At 35.3% G+C, this 22,794-nt stretch overlaps 1 protein-coding gene across 2 annotated transcripts in view; it reads right to left on the bottom strand.

The window, feature by feature from the left end:
• CNTN5 (contactin 5) overlaps nt 1–22,794 on the bottom strand; it is a 590,995-nt gene that overhangs the window by 54,109 nt on the left and 514,092 nt on the right. For both annotated transcript variants that reach the window (XM_071734290.1, XM_071734300.1), the window contains exons 14-15: nt 5,603–5,730; nt 4,499–4,674 (exon numbers count right to left, since the gene is read on the bottom strand). In XM_071734290.1, coding sequence (XP_071590391.1) covers nt 4,499–4,674; nt 5,603–5,730 — 304 coding nt within the window. The remainder of the gene's footprint in view (nt 1–4,498; nt 4,675–5,602; nt 5,731–22,794) is intronic.

The following is a 22,794-nucleotide window of genomic DNA, read 5'->3' as shown; positions in this document are numbered from 1 at the left end:
GGAAATACTTCTCATGCAGCCCAGGATGCAGTTGTATTTCTGAGCTCTGAGTGCACACTGGGGCTCATGTTGAGCTTCTCATCTACTACAACCCTTAAGTCCTTTTCTTCAGGGCTGTTCTCTATCCATTTTCCTTCCAGCCTGTATTTGTGCATGGGGTTGCACTGACTCAGGTGCAGGACCTTGCACTTGGCCATGTTGAACATCAGCCTGTCAATGTCAGTTATCTTCATCCTCCAAAATAAAATTAAGTAGAAGAGATGTTACTTTTCATCTCTCTCCACTACTCTGTGTTCATAGCTAAAGCCACAAGCCTTTGGGCACTGCAGTTTATGTCCTTGTTTGATTCTAGGAAATGTTCAGTGTCCCATTCTAACTCAGCATGCAGGTATGTTTATAAATTAAATCAGTTCACTGAGACTTTATATCCTGGAAGAAACACAGGGTAAAATACATTACTAGGCCATGCCTAGCTTCTAGTTATCAGTCATAAAACACGCATTTCGGATTTTTGCCAGAAATCCTTATTCTATTTTGCAACCACCCTAGTTTACAAGAAATTTATGTTACCAAAAGACAATTTAAGTTTTTTTTATTTCAAAACTTCTTTTGATCACTCAAGTATTTAGCTGCTGTAGTGGGACAAATGGGCAAAACGTGGTAATGAGCGTTGGGCTGAAATCTAGAGAGTTGACAATAATGGCTGTGTTAAGGTGCTTCCATCAGCAGGAAAGTATTGCAACAAACAGTGAACCAAATTGATAGCAATGAGGTTAATACAGCAGCATTACTCTGCTCAGAAATTCTCTGTGAAGAGAGCACACATCTAAAAGACTTGACAAGTATTTCTGTTTTCCTCAGTGTGGGGAGGAATGTTGGTGTTAAGTAAAACCCCTATTTAATTAGCCTTATTTGGCTCACTGTCCAGTAAAGAGGAAAGATAACAACTGCCTGCTGTACCAGTTGATTCCATGTAGTGTAGAACTTAGTGAAGCCTTTTTAGAAAATGCTTATGCAATTTTAATCTTAACATCTAAAATATGATCAAAGTATTACAAGAAACTAAAGAGAGACTTGAAAATGTAGGGGAAGGGGCAAAGTTATGCTCTCTCACAGGTTCTAGGTTATCAGACTGAAGTTTCCAATCCTAGACAGTAGTTAATGGGTTGTCTGATCTGTATCTACCGGCCTTTTTTTAAGTGAAACAGTAAATTTCAATTCACTTCCATGTGAACAAATGACCACTGTAAAATATACCATGACAAGTTGTGCTTATTGTTTCCCATGTTGGCAGTTTCAGTTAAGACCAAAGATCAAGAAGATATTGAGACTAAATCACTTTCCTGAGTCTGAAAGGTACTTATGCAGGTCAAGGTGAGCAACACTAAGAGCAATGCTACTTACCAGTCTGTAGATAACCACAATAAATCATTTTACTTGGCTGCCATAAACACAGTATCAGCTTTCAAACACAGAGTTAGAATCATGACACCTGGATGAAAATCTACTCACAATACCAGATATCTTGAGCTAGAAAAGGGATACTGCCAGGACACAGTGAAGGTCAACAGAGACTTAGATAAGAAAATTCTGAATAGAATTTTGAACAGGACTTCTGGATTTGGCACAAAGGTCAGAAAATCAAAGTTACCCAGGCTTTCAAACAAATAAATAAAACCCAAACAATCCTGCATGGTTTTTTTTTAGTCTGATAAAGTATCAATGAGTGCAGAACAAAACGGGTATATAATTTTATGACTTCATGCAAACAAAGGATATTATTTTTGTCAAATGTAGTGTGTTAAAAAGCATTTTGTTCATGAAATTAATATTAATTTTATTCAGAAATGCAAAATGGGGATATAGGCAGAATTATATCAGATATAAGTTTTCAAGTGCCTTTTTTCTGCATTCTTAAACATATGTTTTTATCACATTGTGATGTCACTTCTCTGAAGCTAAGTAGGTTTAAGGAGATTACATGATAGGAAAACCAAAAAGAGTATTATTTATCTTTCTTTCTCCTAGTACCTTATCACGCTTATGTTTTAACAAAGAAAAGAAATACATTTTCATCCTTATGATTAATTTTGCTTATGTGATTAGCAAAAACGATAGAGATACAATTGACAACATTCCAGAAATAAGTAGTTATGGGAATTATAGAAATTTTGTGTCAAAACACAAGGAATTTTCTATATTACTACAATCACTACTTTTGAATTTTGTATCTCTCAACTGATTCATTAGTACAAAAATCAAGATAAGTCTTCTGGCGAATGGAAAATTACATATATTTTAACTTCTGTTTTCAAAGAGGGAGAAGGATGTGTCATATTATGTTTCCATAGGAGCATTCGGAAAAATTCCTTGAGGATTGTCTTAACAGGGTCATGTATTGGTCTCTTCGTTCTGAAAATAAATGTTCCCTCTCCATCTCCATCCCTCCTATAAAGTGTTAAGAAGTATTTTTTAGCTCTCCTTCGGCTGATCCAAACCTAACCTTCAATTCTTTAGAGTGAAAACCAGAGAAGAAATATTTTGACACTTAAAGGAGTTAAGAATGCAAGCAAATGAAGCAAACCCTGACCACTCTTGGGTGAGCAATCTTGTAAAGGCAAATTAAGCTAGCCCAATCTAAAAATATCAGGGTCTGACACTTCATTTTGATATTCTTTAGAATTGCACAGTATTTCACAATTTCTGCACGGTTTTAATAGTGAAAAGGTAGAATCTAATGTTGTAATATTTTGCAAACTATGAAATGCCTTCTTTTCATCCTGGTTTTGTTTTCTGAACAGTTGAAATTTGTAAAAAGGTATGTTTTAGGAGAAAAAGAAATCTCCTTGTGTGCTCTGAAAAGAAGGGTGCTGGATTTTTACTTAATAAACAACTTTTTTTATAATCCACTTAGTTATTTACACATTGAGCATTGCATTATGACTAATACCATTTTTACTTAGTAAAGCAGCTGCGACTCTTTAGCAACACAGTGAGAAGGAAGAAATAAACTCCTACTATAAAATCTGGTTAAACCTAGGAGGTTTTGCAGAATTTTAGACATGCCTTGCTTCTATGCATTTAAGGGCTTTCTCTGGTAGAAATGAAACTAATGAAGGACCCTTGTTGACAAACCTATGAAATACTGTTCTAAAAAACTGATGAAATTGCATTAAATGAGCTTTATTTTGATTAGAGAAATAACTTTGGAAATCTCTTAACCTGAAGATTTTTCCCAGTAATTAAAAATTCCCTGAAATACACTGAAGGAACCATGTAAAACATTTTACTTTATTTTATTTTTAATTAATACATGTAAATTAAGTAAAAATGTAATCATAAGATGTTTTCTTGAATCAAAGAATGTTTAAACATTGAATTAAAAAAAAGGAATTACAGATTTCCTTCCTATACATTTAGTGCTGGATTTTCAGAATTGGACTTTCTCAGATGAAGATAAGTATGCCAAAAGAAGACCTTCACAATAAGACATACCTTACTCATGTTTTTTCTATTCAAAATATGAGATAAAACTAAATTATAAACAAAAACAGAAACAAAAACAAACAAAAAAAAACCCAAACCCAAACCAACCAAACAAACAAAAAACCAAAAACAACAAAAAAACACCAACAAAATGCCCCCATATTACAAAATGAATACAGTATGACTTCCATAAAGGCAAGTAGAAAAGGAAATTGATTGCAGCTGACAAGATTCTTAATGCAAAGTTAACTTCACTACATTGTACTCAAATTAGGTACATTAACTTTTAAAATTTCCTGACCTTTGTGAGCTTCATTTTTCTCTGTTAAAATAGCATGGACATTTGATTTATATTTCATTAGAGGGAAGACTGAGGTAAGTTACTGTAGGTTTTATTTCCAAACTTGTTCACATTAGGATATTTTTTTCTACTGAGAAAAGCTCAAATGATTTCGCATGGGACAGGTTTGAATTACTTTATCATACTGTTTGATCATATTTAATTGTTTTTGAATCAAGGAGTAATATTTCAAACTGGTAGATATATTTTTTCCCATTGTGGTTGCACAACTAGAACCTACCTAGTGCAGGGGAGTTGGAAAATAAAGTATACTTTCTATTCAGATATCAAAATATATGCCAGCTAATAAAAGCTTTGAGAGGTGAGTGCATTCCATCAGCCATGTTATCTGAGAGAAGACATCAATGCTCATAGCAACATCCTTTCTATATTAAAATCAGCAGAAGAATGTATGGAGGATTTTATTCTAACAACTGTTCCCTCACAAAGGTCATCAGATATTTCACTAAATATTGGTCACATAAGTTTACATTCAATATCTTCTTGTTTAAAACTACTTGAAGTAATTCTAGTAAACTGCAGTTTGCACCTCCTGTAGCTAGGAGTTTACACAATCATTAGTGAAACCAGAATTTGATAAATGTGACATGTAAAAGCATGCAAATTTCTATCAGTTTACAGTATATAGATGACAAACACATGATCACTTACTGCCTTGATGCTTTCAAAGTGTCCCCCTTCTTTTTCAAAGTCAATTGGCTGCCCATTGAGTGTCCAGTAAAAAGTGACATCTAATGTGCTGTCATGAATGGCTTTGCAACTGAGGACGATGCTTTCTCCAACTGTTAACTCTATCTTCTTGGGAGTCAGCTCTATTCTTGTAGGTTCTTGAAATATAGAAGGATTAAGAAGATTTAGATGGAAGTTTAGTAATAGTGTATGGCCAAAATAATATGAAGAAGTTCTGCTTTGTCTACTCAAGGTATGTCTACTGTTTGTTTCAAGCACATAGTGTCAAATACTGAAGTATATTCATAATTCACTCCAAGACATGAGAGTGGCGAACAGAAGGTACAGCCAGTCTCAAGGAAACAATAATGCAGGATCCTTAACAACGAACTCTAGGACTTCTGAGATGGATGATTTCATTAATTTTATTAGTGTCAGAAAAAGCTGTTAATTTTGTTTAAGGCTGCAGTACCTATAATCTTGTGATTACATGAAAATCTCAGTTTTGTCACTTAAAATTAAAATGGATGTTTACAGGAATATGAATAGGAAGAAGCTTGAAAAATGAAGTGTTGAACACCTAAAACCAAACCCCATCATCCCATGAGTATTCAGCTGAAAAGATGCAAAAATGTGGTTTAGAAATTAGTTGCATGTCAGTGAATTGATTATTATTACTATACAGGAACAATCTTTCTTTAGATTTAATACTGATACAATCATTACTTTAATCCTAAACCTTATTTCCATGCAGAAAAAGGTAGGGGTGAGTTCCCAAAGCTAAAATATGTTAAAAGTGGTGTTGATTCTTATGCTTACAGAATTACTTATAGTTTGATTGATTTTATTTATATGCTAATTCTTCTGATGTTCATCTATGATACAACAGCTGGATTATGCAATATGGCTTGATTTGATTTGACCAGATGGAGGTTAGTCCCCTTACATTATTGGAAATGCTTTTTTTTTATTCTGCCTGTACAATGCTGCTGCATGACTGGCTGGGCATTCTAAAGTGAAGTCATCATCTCAGTATTTCTTACATCAGTATTTCTTACATCATCTCAGTATTTCAGTATTTCATACCTTTAACAGATAGTGATGCAACGATTTCTGCAGATCCAAATACATTTACGCCTTGGCACGAGTACCGCCCTTCATCAGACTTGGAAGCATTGAGGATTTGCAGGCTCCCATGTGGAAGAATAGTTACCCTGAAAAGGATAAATCCATAAAAATATAAAAATATAAATATGCAAATATGTAAATATATAAAAATATAAATATATAAATATAGCTCCCAGCCTAGCAGCCAAATTCCATGATAATGTCTTTCAGAGCTAATAAACAGGATTAAAGAATGCTGCCTCTGTAGAAGGGATGATGAAGATGATAATCAAGTTCTTTTCTGTTTCAAAAAGGTTGTAATAAACCCATTTTATTCCTTCCCTTTGCTTAATTCGAAAAGTTTCAGGGAACCATTGGTGAATTACTGTCCTTTGGCACTTATCAGTGTGGAATTTTAATGAACCTTTTGTAAAAAGTAGAAAAGGTGATTATTCATAATTTGTCTTTAAAGTTTCACTGCTATATTATTGTCAAATCACATTTCAATATCAAGCACAGGTTATTCCATTTAGAAAAAAAATGACCTAAAAATCAAATCTGAGAGGAACGTGAAGTAAAATGTAAAAAGGGACTAGAAAAAACTTAACATTAATTATATCTAGTCTAAATATGATTTATGGTATGTTACGATCCGAGTTATTATTTATATTTTGTTTGCGAGGAAATTTCAGCCACTCCTCATAGACGACGCGTGAATTTACAAAAATAACCAGGCTTTATGATTTAAACAAGTTAAAAGGATTTATTTAGGATTTATACAATTAGTTACTTTGGAGAGAAGAGTCGTTAAGAAGAGAAAAGAAGGAGGGTAATTAAGATGTTATCACCGTCCGCCGGCCTTGGCCTCTGGCTGTAGTCGGGTGCGTAGGGTCTGTCGCTCCTGCCGCTTCTCTGTCCCGCAGCTGAAGCCGAAGTGCCGAGAGAGGGTTACATCATGGTATCACTAAACAGCATAGGGACTTGAATAATTTCTGCTTTTTTGTAGCTCAGAATTTTTTATTTTTTTTTTAACTTAAGTCTTGTATGATTGCAGCTCCACTACATCTCCAGGTAAGGAACCCCACGGAGGCACACTCATGAGAAACATTGTTTAACCATTTACATTTAGGAGTTTCAAATTTTAGCTTTATTTACACAGTATTTATCATAAAGTCTGCGAAGCTACGTTAAGGTGAAAATAACCCTATTTTTGCTGTTCTAAAATTACAAAGCTCTTGAATGTATTACATGTTAAAGCTGTAGCACTGTAAGAGCAGTAAATTGTCATTGCTCCTTTGCTCTCTCTGCATTAGGGAAAGAGTCTAACCAAGGAGGTGGGTGACTCTTTGCCAGCAATGATGGGACTTTCAGTGCTACCTCTCCAGAGAGGGCTTTCTATCTCTTAACGCAGTGATTGGCACTTCTGCTGGGAGCACCCTGTCAAGGCGAAGACCAGAAATCATGGAGGACACAATGTTGTAGTTTGCTCTTGAGAAGTATTTAATCAGGAGCAAAGCACTTCTTCCATCCTGATTAAGAGGCCTAGGTTGGGCTTTTCAGCAGCCAAAAAAGGGATGGAATTCTGTTTCTAGATTGGACACTTTAAAAAGTGAAAGCTGAATTACCTTTGATTTAAACTAAAGTGATTTACTAAAGACTCAAGATTCAATGATGTGCTCAAACTAAACCACTAATGTGAGATCACATATGTATTTTTCTTTTCCTTTTTTTCTGGAAAAATAATACTTCTTTTTCTCTGACTTTGTGAAAAATGGTGTTTTGTTATCTGAAGCTTATAAGCGTTGTGGTAGAGAAAAGATAATTTAATTCCAGTGAAAAATGTACTTCTATTCACTTCATATGTGAAACCACTCATTGCTCTCAGCAGAGAGCAAAAATGAAAGAGAAGAAAATAATAGCTTCAAACCAGAATGGAGAAGAGGAAGGGCATGTCAGCTCTCAAATTCACCAGTGCAATCTGATGATGTATCTCCCATCTTGCTCTAAACAAATATGTATTTTGTGATTCTGTATATGTATTTGAGGTACATTATTTGTTGAATGGTAATTTTATAGAAAACACAATTATTTTAAGCAAATGCCTCTGCATCAGAGTTGTGAGGTTTTGGGGTTTTTTTTCCAACAAATAAGAAGGTCTGAATTTTTTGTCTGAATGTTATGTCTTGGAAGAAACAATCTCCTTTAGGAACTGACAGGGACATAAGCTTCCTTTCTCTTGGTGTAAGTTTTGCTTTCCCATCAAAATGCTCTGTGATCAATGCTCTGAGGGCATAATATCATTAGTATGACAATGGCCTTTGCAGAACAGTAATAATTTTCATCAATATACTGTCAGCATTGGACAAATGAAAGGACACTCCCACAGTGTTTACAAATTATAAAGCTTATACACAGCATATGTCCTGATATAAAACTGTTTTTCATTCTGAGCTTGGAGGAAAAGAAAGCTAGATCCATATGGAAGTGTATTTAATGAATCTTAAACATATTATCAGCTACATTTCTGTTTAGCTAAAAGCTCTTGCTATCCATGGGGAAAAGAGTAATCACTCAATCAAAGGAATTGCAAGAAACATTTGCTGGTGAATTATTTGGCTCAGAAATTAGTACCTTCCTTAAAATGCCTGGCATTCATCGTTTCACCCTTTTTTTGTGTTCAGGAAAAAAGCCAGAGGCTGGTTATGATGGAAACTGAAATTCTTTATTTATTCAGATAACACTTGCTGCACACAGCAGGAACATAGACTTCTCCTCCTTCCCTGCCAATATCTCTCAGTCATGGAGAGACCACCTACATATTATGTCTGCATATTTTAATAAGAAAATACCATAGTAAAAGGCTTTTTAGCTTCACAAATAGAAGGGAAGCAAAGAGAACAAAAATGGGGATGGTGTAGAGTTAGGGACAATTCAGGAAAAAATACCCTTAAATTGTTATTTTATTAGAAACTGAGGAAAGACGATAGATATACGGATAGAGAAAGAATGGATGAGAGCTCAAGGGAAAGTATGGAGATTATTATATATAAGAAAACCTCATTGTAACTACGCAAAGTGAGAGAGATGTTGTCCATCCAAGGACTCCAAAATAACTGGCACATGAGCTAAGTGTCTCTGTAGAATATAAGCATGTTGGCTTAAGATCAATAGCAACAAAGTTTTTGCATGAGTTATTAGGGAAGAATAATCAAGATATGACAGCAAATGGAATCAAATAAAATTCAAAATAATTTAACTAAGCATCAGACTAAATTATCAGACTAAATCAGAATCAGACTGAATTATAATAGTTAATGAGAAGAAAAATTTTCTAGAGAAAAAAAATGCAGACTTTACATTCCATGGACTTCAGGAATTACTTTTATGCTGAAATTCATGTGACTGGCTAAATAGGTGTAATATATAAATTTTAAAGAGTTAAGAAACTGATTGAACAGAAGAGAATAAAAAGTTTTTATACAAGAAATTATTCTTTGTACTGCCATCTTATTTTCCATAATGACTAGGATACAAAAAGAAGGATGCTAGAAATTGAATGAAATAAAAAGTTTGTTGACAACGCAAGATAAGCATATCACACAGAAAGGCTTTTGATGAGCATCAGACTCAAAAGAAAATGGTGAATGTGGCTATGAACTAACAGCACCATACAGCAAAGTCAAATGCTGCCCTAGAAAATATCATATACCAACCTGCAGCTCCTTATGTAAGGATTAATACAGAAGGTGCTGAAGAAACATAATCTGGAATAAAGGACGATTTTTATCATCAGTATTCAGAAAGATTAATTCTAATCAAGATGGCACTTGGCAGAATGATGAGAATAACCAGGGAGGAGAGAAAACCTTTTGTTCTAGAGGCTGTAAAATGAAAGATAAGGTTTCTGAATGTGAAATGAGTTTTTTTTACATGTTAATTCATGGATCTTTTCAGTAGTCAGTGGAGCCTCTATTAACAGTAAAAAAGTTCAGATGTCTAATTCACGTTGTAGGTATCTACATTCAGATATACGAAACTGAATCTCACCCTCAAATCTTGATTTAGTTCCCCAGTTGAAAAGTTCCTGTTACGATCTGACATAATTTGAGGGACAAGATCCCAGTTGCTGTTCCATCAAGAGTGTGACTTAGAAATTGATTTCCTCACTTGCTGTGGCTTTAACTGCTTACAATACAGACACAGAGGTTTATAGCAGGCTCAAGTGTGCCTTTCTGAAGTCTTGATGTGAGCAAGGCTGACCCTGTAGGACTCTCAAATGGCAGTTCTTTCGGGGTAGCTGACTTAAACCCATAGTCTGATGGTAAAGACAGTCTAAAAAACTAAGGGATGTAAAGTCTGCCAATGATGGTGGTGTCGAGCACCAAGTGTGATGCTGGTCTTTGAACTTAAACACCCACTTTCTCAGAAATCAATTAACTACTGCCTTTGCTGTATGACCGTGAAATTAACCACCCCTTCCACAAAAAAAAAAAAAAAAAAAAAAAAAAAAAAAAAAAAAAAAGCAGGAAAAGTGCTAAGTTGAAGTAGAATGTGAATTTCAAGGAGTAGCTGATGTATTTTTACCAATATGATTTTTTCTGAAATAATGCATCTGATGGATGCCCAGCTTGGAATGCCTCTAGTCTTCCAGTTCAGGACTGGACACAGATTGACATTAGAAGGCTACGAAATACTTACTAACTACCGTTTTCAGACAGTATATCCAAGTGATGCCTTCCCAGTAAAATATTTACAATCTGTACAAAGCTATTGTTCAGCAGTAACACTTAAGACTGGAAACAATCTTAGTACCTTTGCTGAAACAAAAATGCATTAGATTGCACAGATCAGTCATTTAATCAATTTTGTTCTTTTACCAATAAAGTACATACCAGGGAAAGTAAGATCCCTGATAAAGGATGTTCTATTTTATCTGGAAGGATGAAAATTCATACTGTTTACTGTTTGCATATGGGATGTTGATGTGAACAGAAAGGTGTTCTCTGAGACCAAGTGTCTGCTGAGAAGCTGATGGATGGTAATCAGGCTCGTAGGAAATGCCAGATCTTTGTTTATTGATGGTGCTTTGAAGACTTCTGTTCGGCAGTCCAAAATGCCATCTTTTAATCAGTGTTGACTGACAGAGAGGTAGGGAAAAATACTGACGGAGATGAACAGAGTAGAAGGTTCTTTCAAATATAAATGACAAAATTAAGGTTCAGGTGATTCAGACAAGATGACTGAATATGATATTTAAGAACTGCTCACATGGGGAGTTTGGCAGGATTTTAAAGGATTTCATTAAAAAGTAGTAATTTTTTTCCTTTCTGCTCTTTTAAGCCCATAAAATTTATGAGAGTGACTGTACTCTTTGGCCTTATTTTGAGGGAGAAGTTAAAAATATAGGAAATACAGACATCATTGTCTTGGTATAAAAAAGGGTGGTTTATTTTCTCCTCTGTATTGTGATTATTTTCCCTTTGATTAATTCTTAAGGATAAATATAATATATTACTAATTCAGATACATTTATTGCACCACTGTCTCACAGACAAAATATTAATCCATTAATATATATTACAAACTTCCATAGAGGTTCTCAAATTTTATTTACAGACAGAAGAGAACACAGTGGCTCAGATGGTGGAAATTTACATCTCTCTTTATCTCCAGGGACAGTTTTACCTTGACCCACCAGAACCAGGATGTGCATTTGTTTTTCTATCACATGTAAAATCAATGAGCAGAGACTTCCATCAAGATTAAGATAATGAAAAGAGAAGCTCTAATTTTCATTCTCTTGCATCATCCATAGTGGATCCTCACAAACAAGTATCTTGATGCTGTGGATAGAAATTGTTGAAAAATACTGTAATGGACCAAAGTGTCTGCATGCTGAAGGAACTGAACAGTTGAGGCAGCAAAAGTTACAATTGCTACACAACCTTCAGGATTTTACTGAGGACTTGTAGCTCAGACAGTGACAGTGTCTCAATCATAATAGAATTGAATGCCAGACAGATTACTCTTACAGGTTTATATTCTTTCAATAAAAATTACAGAATAAATAAAAATAAAAGTTTGATTAGGCTACACATACTTTTACCTTTCTCTGTTTTCAATTTTTTTTAAAAATTGCATTTTGACTATGTTTTTTAAAGTCAATTTTTATAGTACCTTAGAAAAATAATCACAGCAACCAGGGAAGCCTTAAAGTTAGTTAAAAGCTTTGCAAACTTTAACACCTAAAGGGTAAAAGAAAAGTGTAAGTTACTGAAGTGGTGAGAAAATTTTCCTTGCATTTCTTACTGTAGTCTAAAGCCAGGAGTATGAAATTGATCTATCTGCATGTTGGAAATAAAAACTTTAAAGATGCAAGGAGAAAAGCTGCACTGAATCATTTAGCCTGTGGCCCCTCACGGTGTTCTAATCTGAGCAATCTGTCATTTTATATTTGCTTGGGAATGGGACCTGTCAATATCCTTTAATGTAGATTGCAAGGAATTGGTACAAGTATTTGTAAATAGTTGAAACCTTTATTTCTCCTTGAATGGCTGTGGGCTGTCTCCTGGCTTTTTCTTGCTCCTTCATAATAGATGCACAAGCCTCTAAATCTCACAGAAAATGGAAATGAGTTATTGCTGTAATAAAGCCACTTAATTTAGCAGAATGCCATCTACTTCATATATTTTTTTTATTTTATCTCCCTAGATAGAGTGGGTTTTTTTTATTTTAATGTTGTTGACCTAATTAGAAACAAGACTGTGCTTGACCCAGTCTCTTGGCAAAACACAAAACTATTTGGATTTTCTTCACTTCAGATTTTCAAACATTTATAATGGTGCAATTCCTGTGTGTGATATCTTAGGTCATGAAAAGACTTATCATTAATGTTCTGCAAACTACTTCCAGCTCTATTTAAGCTAATCTATGCAAACAGCCCTTGGACAGTTTTTTTCAAAGAAGCCACAACTGGGCCTCTTTTGTCCTTGTTGTTCCCAGCACAGCAAGGCTTGGGCAGGAAAATACACAACTCTTGCCTGTGCAAATGGTGTCCACATACGTAAATGTAATTTCAAGTGGCTGACACTAAAAGTCAGGTTTTGCTAACAAATATAGCTTTTTTCCAAGCATAACGAATGAATATGATTTCTGATGTGTGCTGAGCAGTAAAGTCTGGAAACTACGCATATGTCAGAACTGGTGTGGTCTCTTGGAGAGCTTTTTCCTTTATATGAGTGGGCTGGTCATTAATGTGTTTAATGGTTCTTCATATTAATGACTATATGCACACCAGGACTTAAGCACATTGTTTGCTTTAAAGACTCTGTTAAGAACATTACTGTCAGTTATGATATAAAGATCCTACAATGTTAACATCTGCTAGGGTATTAAACTGAATCATAGTCTAACTGTAAATGAAGGAGAGGTTAAAATAAGGAATCTATTACTCACAGAAATTAAACAAACAAGAAGACTAAAATTACTCTATATTTTCACTGGTATACTCAAGAAAGAGACATCAACTGATATATTTTGACAACTTAGCATCACTATGTTAACTGACACCTTGCTATTCTGTTCAAAATATTTTGCCTCAAAATGTGTTTGGCCTTTTGTAAGAAGGAAAACTTCAAGAATTTCTCAGAAGATATCTCAACAAAGTGTCACACAAAATAGGATAGGCCATTTATGGTCTTTTCCACTCTGTATTTTAGTAAAAAAATTACTTTAAAAGTATCTGTGTTTAGTTTCTAAAAATACTGAAATTATTCTAAAATGATGAAAATATAATTTTATGTTTTGTAAAATCTATATGGTACTCTTTATCTTTTTAAAATTAAAGTATATATTATGTTTTAATAATGTAATACATAAATTTCTTTTTTTTTTTTTTTTTACATGCTATTTCAGTGTCAGAAATGTTCTGCTATAGGAAAGGTTCCTGCTTTCCAGTGGGAAGACTTTTATCAAAATAATTTTTTTCCATGTTCCTAAGTGACAGCAATGAATTATTAACTTAGCGTGTTTTCCTCAGAAGCTTTAGAAATAATAAAGTGCTTGCATGACTTCATAACTCCCTCAGGAAAAATAAAATACGTTGAAAACTTCAATTACTTTAAGATATTTCCATGTTATACTTGTTAGCTAGAAAAGCAATATTACTACTTGAAAGCAGAGTTGGTATTCAAGAGGTAAAATTCAAATAGACCGAACGCTCTAGGGAGCAGATCTCTAGCCAGTGTAAAATGACATTTTTTCAAACTACATGGATTTGTGTCGATTTATACTAGAGGAAGACACAGCTCAAAACAGTCAAGCTAAGAGTCATCTATCTAAACCATTATTACTGTAAGCTCTGTAACACCCAGTCTTGTTGAACCTGCTTTCCAATGTTGAATCATCTTCTATAACAGCACTACTATCCACATCAAGTAGGATGTCCATGTAACACAGAAATGAAATTTAATCTTTCACACCTCCCTGAGAATTATTTTGTTAGAGATACCATTACAGCTCTTTTGTGAATAGAAGAATAGGGTCGATGAGACTAGCAGACCACTTTTGTATTAGACCTCTGGTCTATGGAAAAAAAAGGAACACACACACACACACAAAGCCCAGAACAAAAAGCCTCCCCGTAATAGCGATATAGTCTGTAATAAATAAATATGTATTATTTAAGACTACTCTGATAGAACTGTTTTCTACTTTTTATTGCTCTCTCCCTTGTGTACATACAGTCACCTAATTAAGTGTCATTAGGAGCTGAATACTATAATCCCATGCAGGATGGCAAGGTACCAGCAACCAAAGTGACTGCTTGCAAGAGAGGCTGGCTGTTCAGAATCAAAACAGCAAGAGAACTGTGAATCCATCCAAATTAGTCAGGATGGAGGTCTGAAAAAGATTAGGGATTAAATACATGCTTTTTATATCTCACTGACATACTGCATAAAAAATCTGCCAAAATATGCACCTTCTTGACTGTCATTTCTAGGAATAGGCAGAAGAAAGAGATCTGTTCAGTGTGTGAGGGCTGAGATCATTTCAATAATATACTGATACATGCTATTAATGTATCGATCTGTTAATTTTTTACTAAGTATGTTTGAATCTGAGTGCATTTTTCAAAACTGTGGTTTCAACCATCTCATGTGTGCAATCTCAGTGCAGTTCAAAGATGGAACAAAAGAATATTGTAACAGCTGCCACATCTTCAGAACAAACTGATTCTGTTTTCAACTGGAGAGGCTCTAATTATAATTCTATCATATGGCAGCTACTATTAGATCTTGAAAGAACGAAGATTGATTACTTCTATGAGTCCCCTGCCTCTGGAAGAGTGTGCAAAGTTTGTATTTACTGCATGTTTGCCCAGGTAGAAATTCTTTGGGGGGAAACTGCATTTGCACAATGAACATTCAGCTTGGATCAAGTTCTTCCCTATTTTTTTACAAATTTATTTGTAAGATGCAATGCTCCACAGAACTGCTAGGCTTCAATTTCTGTTGTGAAATGGCCCCTATTTTCTCCCCTTCTAATTAACTATAAGACCTCAGTTGGAGTACAGTCTAGTTTGACAAACTGTGTTCATAAAAGATACAGATCTAGAGGGGATAGAATAAGGAGAGAGAATAAAAGAGGGTTTTTAAAGCAAAAATGACTTCTGAAAATGGGAAAGGAATAATTTGATCATATCAGGTTTGAATTATTTTAGCTCTAAAATTATAAAATATGTTTGTGGAATTGTCAACTGTAAACTTTACGTAACAAAAATGTTATAGATCAATATAGTGATAGAAAAGATCAAACAGTATAATTGGTCCTGCTTTGTAGTGAGAGATCCCCACTAATTCTCTGGCTATTCAAATGAGAGATCACCATACTGTGAGCAGTAAAGGGTAGTCCTTACCTTTTTGCTCAGTTCTGTAATAACTCTGAGTTTACCCTTGGAATTTCTTGTATTTCTTTCTTCTATCATCTTCATTGACAGTTAGATATAGTGGAAAAGATCTAAATAATTTGTCAATGCATCCAGAAAGAATCAGAAAGCTGATCCATGGTTCCATTTTCACTTCAGACTAACTTCACACCTTGAGACAGGAGCTTTAAAGTGGAGAAGTCTGCACCATAGAATAGGCTTCACAAAAAATGTGAGAAGTGAATGCACACACTTGACAAGAAACCTTTCTTCTCCAGTCTCATGAGGCTTCCCTAATCTAGCTCTATGATATAGTGACACTAGCTATAGATTTCTACACTGTTTGCACCCATCACACTTTCTGACAGCAATCTTGATGAGTGGTGTGCTTAGAAGTCAGTAGCCCTGGTTGTTTATTAACATATTTGTGCATTATGAACAGTAGTGAATTCGTGCAGAATAAAGGCTTTACTGTTTCTGTAACATGTACAAAATAATCCAGGAATGTTTAATCTGAAAGACAGCTTTCCTAGAATACTACTTGTTCCTTATTGATATATCTCTGTAGTTATGTTTCTCTTTTGATCGTGTACCCCCGGGTTAACTACCATACTGACAGGGTCTTGCAATGTTTAAACTTTTATGAGTGATTAGAAAAAAATATCTAACTGCAAAGCTAACTGAGGTACATTAGATTTCTTACATTTTTTGAAAGGAACACTCTGACCTGTGCATCTTGCAGGAAGGAGACAATCAGTTCAGCAGAGATGCTGTTTAAAAGCATTGGCTCAGCACAAAACAAACTTCTAGGAATGTAAACTTGTAGGAATTGTAAATGGGTTTTTCACTATGATGAACTGGGATCCTATGGACACCAGTTCTCATATCAGCTGAATTAATTTTGCACTCTGGAAGAGAATCTGGTACTATGGCTGGAACATTAGGTAAAACAGTTTCTTTCTTTCTAGTATTCCAAGGTGAAATGCAGTCTTTTAACTGGGAAAAGGCAGTTAAAAAGACACGTGCTCTCTCTAGAAAACTGTATTGCCACTAATAATAAGGGTGAAAAAGGTACAAAGTTTTTAATGACAAATAATCTATAGATTTGGGTTTGAACCTTAGAAGCTTTACTTAAATTTGGAATACCTTGCACTTCAGCTTCAACTCAAAAGATTTTGATTGCAAGTTGTAATAACAGTTCAGGAAGTGTTTATCTTTAAAACTGACTTATCTATCTACAGCTGCATCCCTGTGCATGAGAGAGAACAGATGGAATTACTCCAGTGACATGTTACGTGCAACGGAGCATAAAACACAATAATAGTGATACAAAGAAAAAAAATCAGTGGCTGTATCTGTGTTACTCTGCCAGGCTGCTCCTAAAGATGGCTCGTGTTTTAGATTGGGGTACCCTATCATGCACAATGGGATCATCATAGAACCATTTCTCCCATTTCTCTCTGGGAGACACTGTGTGAAAAAAACAGTGCCCTCAGGCTCAGCCCATTTTGCTTTATGCACAGGCCATCCATAACTAGCATCTGCTTCTTGTCTCTCAATGTCTGTATTGCTTTTGCAGTAATGGCAAATTGTGATAGACACACACTCTGGAGAGGAGTAGGGACACAGCAAGAGTGAACCAGCGAGGCATTTAAATAGAAGATGTAATTGCTGCTGTTGTGATGCTGGATGCCCGCAACATTTCAGGGACTGGTATTCCTCTTTTCTTTTCTTGCTGCTTCCAGCCACAAGCTCTCTAATGGATTGGATGTAGGGACCCTGAGCTGATATTTATTTATCACCATAATTCTAGGTATGCATCATTACATCCCACTGGGGAGAACATATACTCCCAGATGACACTGATGATCAGCTGTGGATTTTAAAGATATGAACTGTCATGGTTGCAGTGTCACACCACATTAACAGTGACCACTAGAGAAGATCTCGTGTATGTTTAGAGGTAGCAGTGAATTGTGTAGCATTAGCTGTGTCACACCTGCTGACTGGTGAGCAGTCACTGGGGTCCCTGCTGATGTGATTGCAATGGAAAACTTTAATGCCCAAACCTGGCTTGTTTGCTCCTTCAAAGAGTGAAGGTAGCATTAGGGTTTTTATGTAGCACACAACTCCAAGACTTCCTGTCTCTCTTCACACCAACAGCCACATTAAATATGCATCTTCTCTCATCAGCACTGAAACAAGAACATGACACTTCTTCAGTGACATAATCGTCCCTCTTTTCCTAAATTCTGTGTGCTTTCTTCAGCCTTTTTTTTCCTCCTCAGTCTTTCATCACTAAATCTCCTTTGCTTCACAAAACAGCATGCTGTGGCCTTCTTAACTGTTGCCCCACCAACTTCTTCACTCACCTGACTTATGAAATACAATGACATTAGCATGGAGCTAGTAACTGAGTGTAGAAAACAGGATTTAAAAGTTACTGTGCCTCTGGGGATAACCAACTGCCTGATATGCTGTTGTCATGTATTCATACAGACAGACTTATAGGAAAACCCTATTTTATAAGTTTATATAACTGCAGAAAGCTCCCTTCTCAGGATGGCAGAGCAAAGCACTGAATCAACAAAGATGTCCCTACTCACCATACAACCACATCCCACTTTTGCTCACAGAATTATTTTCTAAAGCCATTTGAAAATACTTCTCTCTCTTTTTAACAACTTTACTTGTGTACTCTGAATCTATCTGACCAGGGACCTAGCAAGGCTGAGCTAACTAAAGCCAGTAGTGTGATTAGATCCTTAAAGCAAATAGTGACAGCATCAGTTTTGTCTATCATTTTGTAGTTCACTATATCAGTATCCCTCTTTCCCTCTCTTTTGAGGTCTGGAAACACACACAGGTTGGGATCAGAGGCAATGAAAATAAATATATTTTTCCCAGGGATAGAGAGGACTACATACAGAGTTTCTTGAAACCTGATGAAAGATTGCTGAATTAAATGCTAACCTGAAGGGAAAGATGAGCCTTTCAAGGACACAGTAGATGGGGATAATCTGTTTACAGTTTTTCTTCTCTGTCACCAAGTTTTCTTCATTTTAAAATGTTCCTTGATTTTATTTCACTTCTAAGAAAACATAGCTCCTGTGGTTCATAGATTTTTGGTGCTTTATGGGTGCTCACTTAGATTGAAATTTATAGACAAAGCCTCAAAACTCCAGTTAACTCATGGTCCTGTCACACTTATGTACATTTCTGTTGAATAGATGCTACACTTGGAACCTCATCCATCATTTTTTCCTTAATTTTTGAGTGTTTGGACTTGTAATATTTGCAGTGCTCTTCACACAATTGCTTGGATGACTATAGCATTGTTTATGAACTGCACAAAAGTATAAGAATATAAAGAGCAAATGACCTTCCTTTTAATTAAAAATTTCATAACTCCTTCCAAGGAAAATCAGCAAAAGCAAAGAACTTTTTAATAAGATGATTTTGTTTACTTCCTTTATTGCAAGTGGAAACCTAAGTTGTCGTTCAGCAAAATTTCAGCTGTTCCATTCCTGTGGAAGGAATGTAAGGTAGACAGGTTCCAAGATCACATGGAATTCTGTTAAATAAAGGACTCCAGCCTCTAGGTTTATCTTTATTGTGAAGATATTTTGATTTGTACCTTTAAATATAGATCTAATGAGTTTCCTATTCAAACTGTTGGTATGAATTGGGCGACATCTGAATGAAAACAAATTAGCTCAGTTCAACATCTTTCAATAACTCAATAACACCTTTTTGAGTACTCTGCCACTAATCTTCTACAACCATCCCTCATATTCATGAAATTGGGCTTTCAGTACTTAAAAGGGTCTTAAAAGAAAAAAGAAGACAAACTTTTCAACAGCACCTTTAGGGACAGGACAAGGGGTAATGGTTTTAAACTAAAAGAGGATAGGTTTAAACTCTATGCAAGGAAGAAATATTTCACATTGAGGGCACTGAAACAGGTTGCCTGGAGAAGTGGTGTCTGCCCTATTCCCAGTAACATTCAAGGTCAGATCTGGAGGTGTTCTGAACAGCCTGATCTATTTGAAGATATAATCATAGAACAATTTAGGTTTGAAAAGACCTTAAGATCACTGAGATTCAACAGTTGGATGTTGTCCCTGCTCATTCAAGGAAGGTTGGGCTAGATGACCTTTAAAGGTCTCTTCAAACCAAACTAATCTATGATTCTATGCAAATAGGAACAGCTAATAGAAAAGAAGAAAATAGACTTAGTTTAGCAACAATTAAAGTACCATGGGTTTTGTCTCACACAAAAGGAGATGCAATGAATTTCGAATCAATGCTCAACAATTTGAGTGTAATTACTTTTGTAATCTAAGCAGGGAAGACACATTCTATACCTGTAGTCTGTATCAAAACAAGTGGACAGTCTGCCTCTTCAGTTGTTCAGCAGTGACACAAACAGTAGATAAATCAGTTTGCTAATCAGTTGGTCCTACTGCCCAACATGAAGTATGGATTTGCAGTAATTAACCTTGCAAAGGGACATTAGTGATCACTATACCTGCATGAAGAGTTTGGGACCTCTGGAGTCATTTATGAACCATGATTCATTGACTGCTCTTTCACAAACTACTGTTTCAATCTAATTTAGATTTGAAGTGACCTACTAGATGAAGACAACTGGGACGTTAGAGCATCTCTCTTATGAGGAAAGGCTGAGAAAGCTGGGACTCTTTAGCCTGGAGAAGTCTGAGGTGAGACCACATTAATGCCTACAAGAATCGAAAGGGTGGGTGCAAGGAGGATGAAGCTGGACTCTTCTCAGTAGTTCCCAGTGGCAAGAGGCAGCAGGCACGAGCTGGAAGTTCTCTTTAAATATAAGAAAAAACTTCTTTACTCTGAGGGTGACAGGATGCTGGAACAGGCTGTCCAGGGAGATTATGGATTCTCCTTCTCTGGACATACTCAAAATCTGCTTGGATGCAGCCCTATGTAATGTGCTCTAGGGGATCGTGCTTTGGTGGGACAGTTGGACCAGATGATCTCTAGGCGTCCTTTCCAACTCCGTTAATTCTGTGATTCTGTGATTTATAAGCTTTTTTCGGTCAGGCTGGAACCTGTGTTATTTATATTTTGTCTCTCCACATTTGATATTTATTTAATCAGTGATTCTCTAAATTACTAAGCACGTCTTACCTCAAGGCTTGATGACTGTTAGACAATGGAATTCATTAAGCAGGAAATTACTGCCATCCTTGCAAAGATACACAAATAGCAGTGGAGGTACAAGACAATTTTCTTATTACTTTCTAAGCTGTTGCTTGCAAGGGCCAGGCACTTTAATGACTTTTGCTTAGGGAGGGCAGTGGATATTAGAATGGAGTTTGAGAGCACTATATGGGATTGAGAAGGTGACCTTTTGCAGTCTGGGCTTCCCCAGGAGAAATTCCAGTTATTTTCCAAACTACTGTACTATTCGGGCACTGTGATTGAAAACTCAGAATCAGATTGTAAACTAAATATCACTGGTTAAGCAGCATTGAAATTATCAAAGAATAAAGTACATGTTGGAGCCCTTAGGCAATGTTGTAATAAAAAAATAAAAACCAAAGGGTGAGATGAAAGATTCCTGTTCACTTTGACTATAAAGGGACCGTATAGCTGGAAGCTAATATCATGTCTTCTGCATTTATTTTCATCTCAGTCTGAGAATGTTTATGTTATTGATATTACACATCATCATAAACTCAAAGCCCAAAGTTCACTGGAAAGCAAGGGGTTTTGAAATAAGAGATAAGGTTTAATCCTGTTAGATATTTTTCTGATCTGGTTTCACATCTGAGAGCTTGAAGATACAGTGTTTGAGATGTTGGCCAGGCTCAGTCACACTTGATTTTTGCAATTGTGTGATCAGTCAAGTTTTTAATTTTCTTTTTGGAGAAAAACTAATTAATTTCTATGTTCAGCTTTAGGGATATGTACATTATGGAGGAAATTTTTGGCTGACGCTGCCCGAATTCCAAACTCAAGAAGAATTCAGTAGCCCACTACTTGCATGTTCATTAACACAAGAAAAATGTAGACCAACAATAAATTCTTGGATGTAACACTGGCCTTGAACTATATTCTTAGCTATAATGGTAGAAAAGTGTGTTAAAAGTAAAAATAAAACTGGTTTCCTTTCCATATGTGTGACCACATGACAGAAAAAGAAAAAAAAATATTCTACAATAATATTCTGGTAGTAGATAATTAGATAATATTCAAGTGCTCTAGAGATAATAACCTTATATCTAACTCCATAGTATTAGCCACAGTTGTGGTTCAAACTTTCTATAGGATAATATTTCCCCAGATTCCCATGGGTTTTGGAAAAAAAAAACCTGATCATATTTCAAACTGAATATGTCAAAAATGGTTTTATTATTCAACATTCCACATCATTAGACATAAAAAATGTAAAATGTCTATGTTCTGTAACACTAAGACTTAAAGTACAGTTTGGGTATTCTGTCAAAGTACTCTCCATGAGAATGGAATTAATAGAAAAAATTGTTTTTTTATTAAACATCGTGAATTTTAAAAAAAATTTGAAAATAATTTGATAAGTTTTATCTGGCTCAGCTTTGCAGCAAGTCAAAAAATCTACCTCCAAATAAATGACAAGCTTTATCTGCTCCTATTTATAACTTACATCACTGATCACTATTCCTTTGTATGGAAATGTGTTTAAATAATTCATAGCTTTTTGAACAGAAATGCCGAAGTTCATTGGAGTACTATTTTCATGTGCAATAGGTTGCATGCTAGGCAAAAATCACCACTTTCATCAGAAAATATCAAGTATTAGAAAAAAAGGATTCCATTTAGCTTTAGTCTGTGTTCATCAAGGTTTACAGATTGAGTCATATTTCAATCAAGGCAATATGCATCTCACTAATTATTTTATTATAGAATTACCATTTTCATCTTTGTAAATGCCAAATTAATTAATCATTATGTGTCAAAAATTAATATCTTAGCAACTAATGACTTGCATTTCATTGTATGCTGCTACACTAGTTCTTGGTCTTTATGTTGAGACACACATAAGTTTTCAACTAATTTAGCTAATAAGAATCTGTTGAAATGGAATTCACAAATTCAGAAATTCAATGTAAATATTCCTATGCCTGACTGCAGACAGCTAAGACATAGATAACTGCACTTGAAAACAGATCTGCTTAGAATGGAAACATGGGTTGCTAAAAATATCTTACAAAGGCAGGGTATATTA

The sequence above is a fragment of the Heliangelus exortis genome, chromosome 1 (genome assembly GCF_036169615.1).
Source record: "Heliangelus exortis chromosome 1, bHelExo1.hap1, whole genome shotgun sequence".
Taxonomy (NCBI): Eukaryota; Metazoa; Chordata; class Aves; order Apodiformes; family Trochilidae; genus Heliangelus; species Heliangelus exortis.
This window is presented reverse-complemented; position numbering and strand designations above follow the sequence as displayed.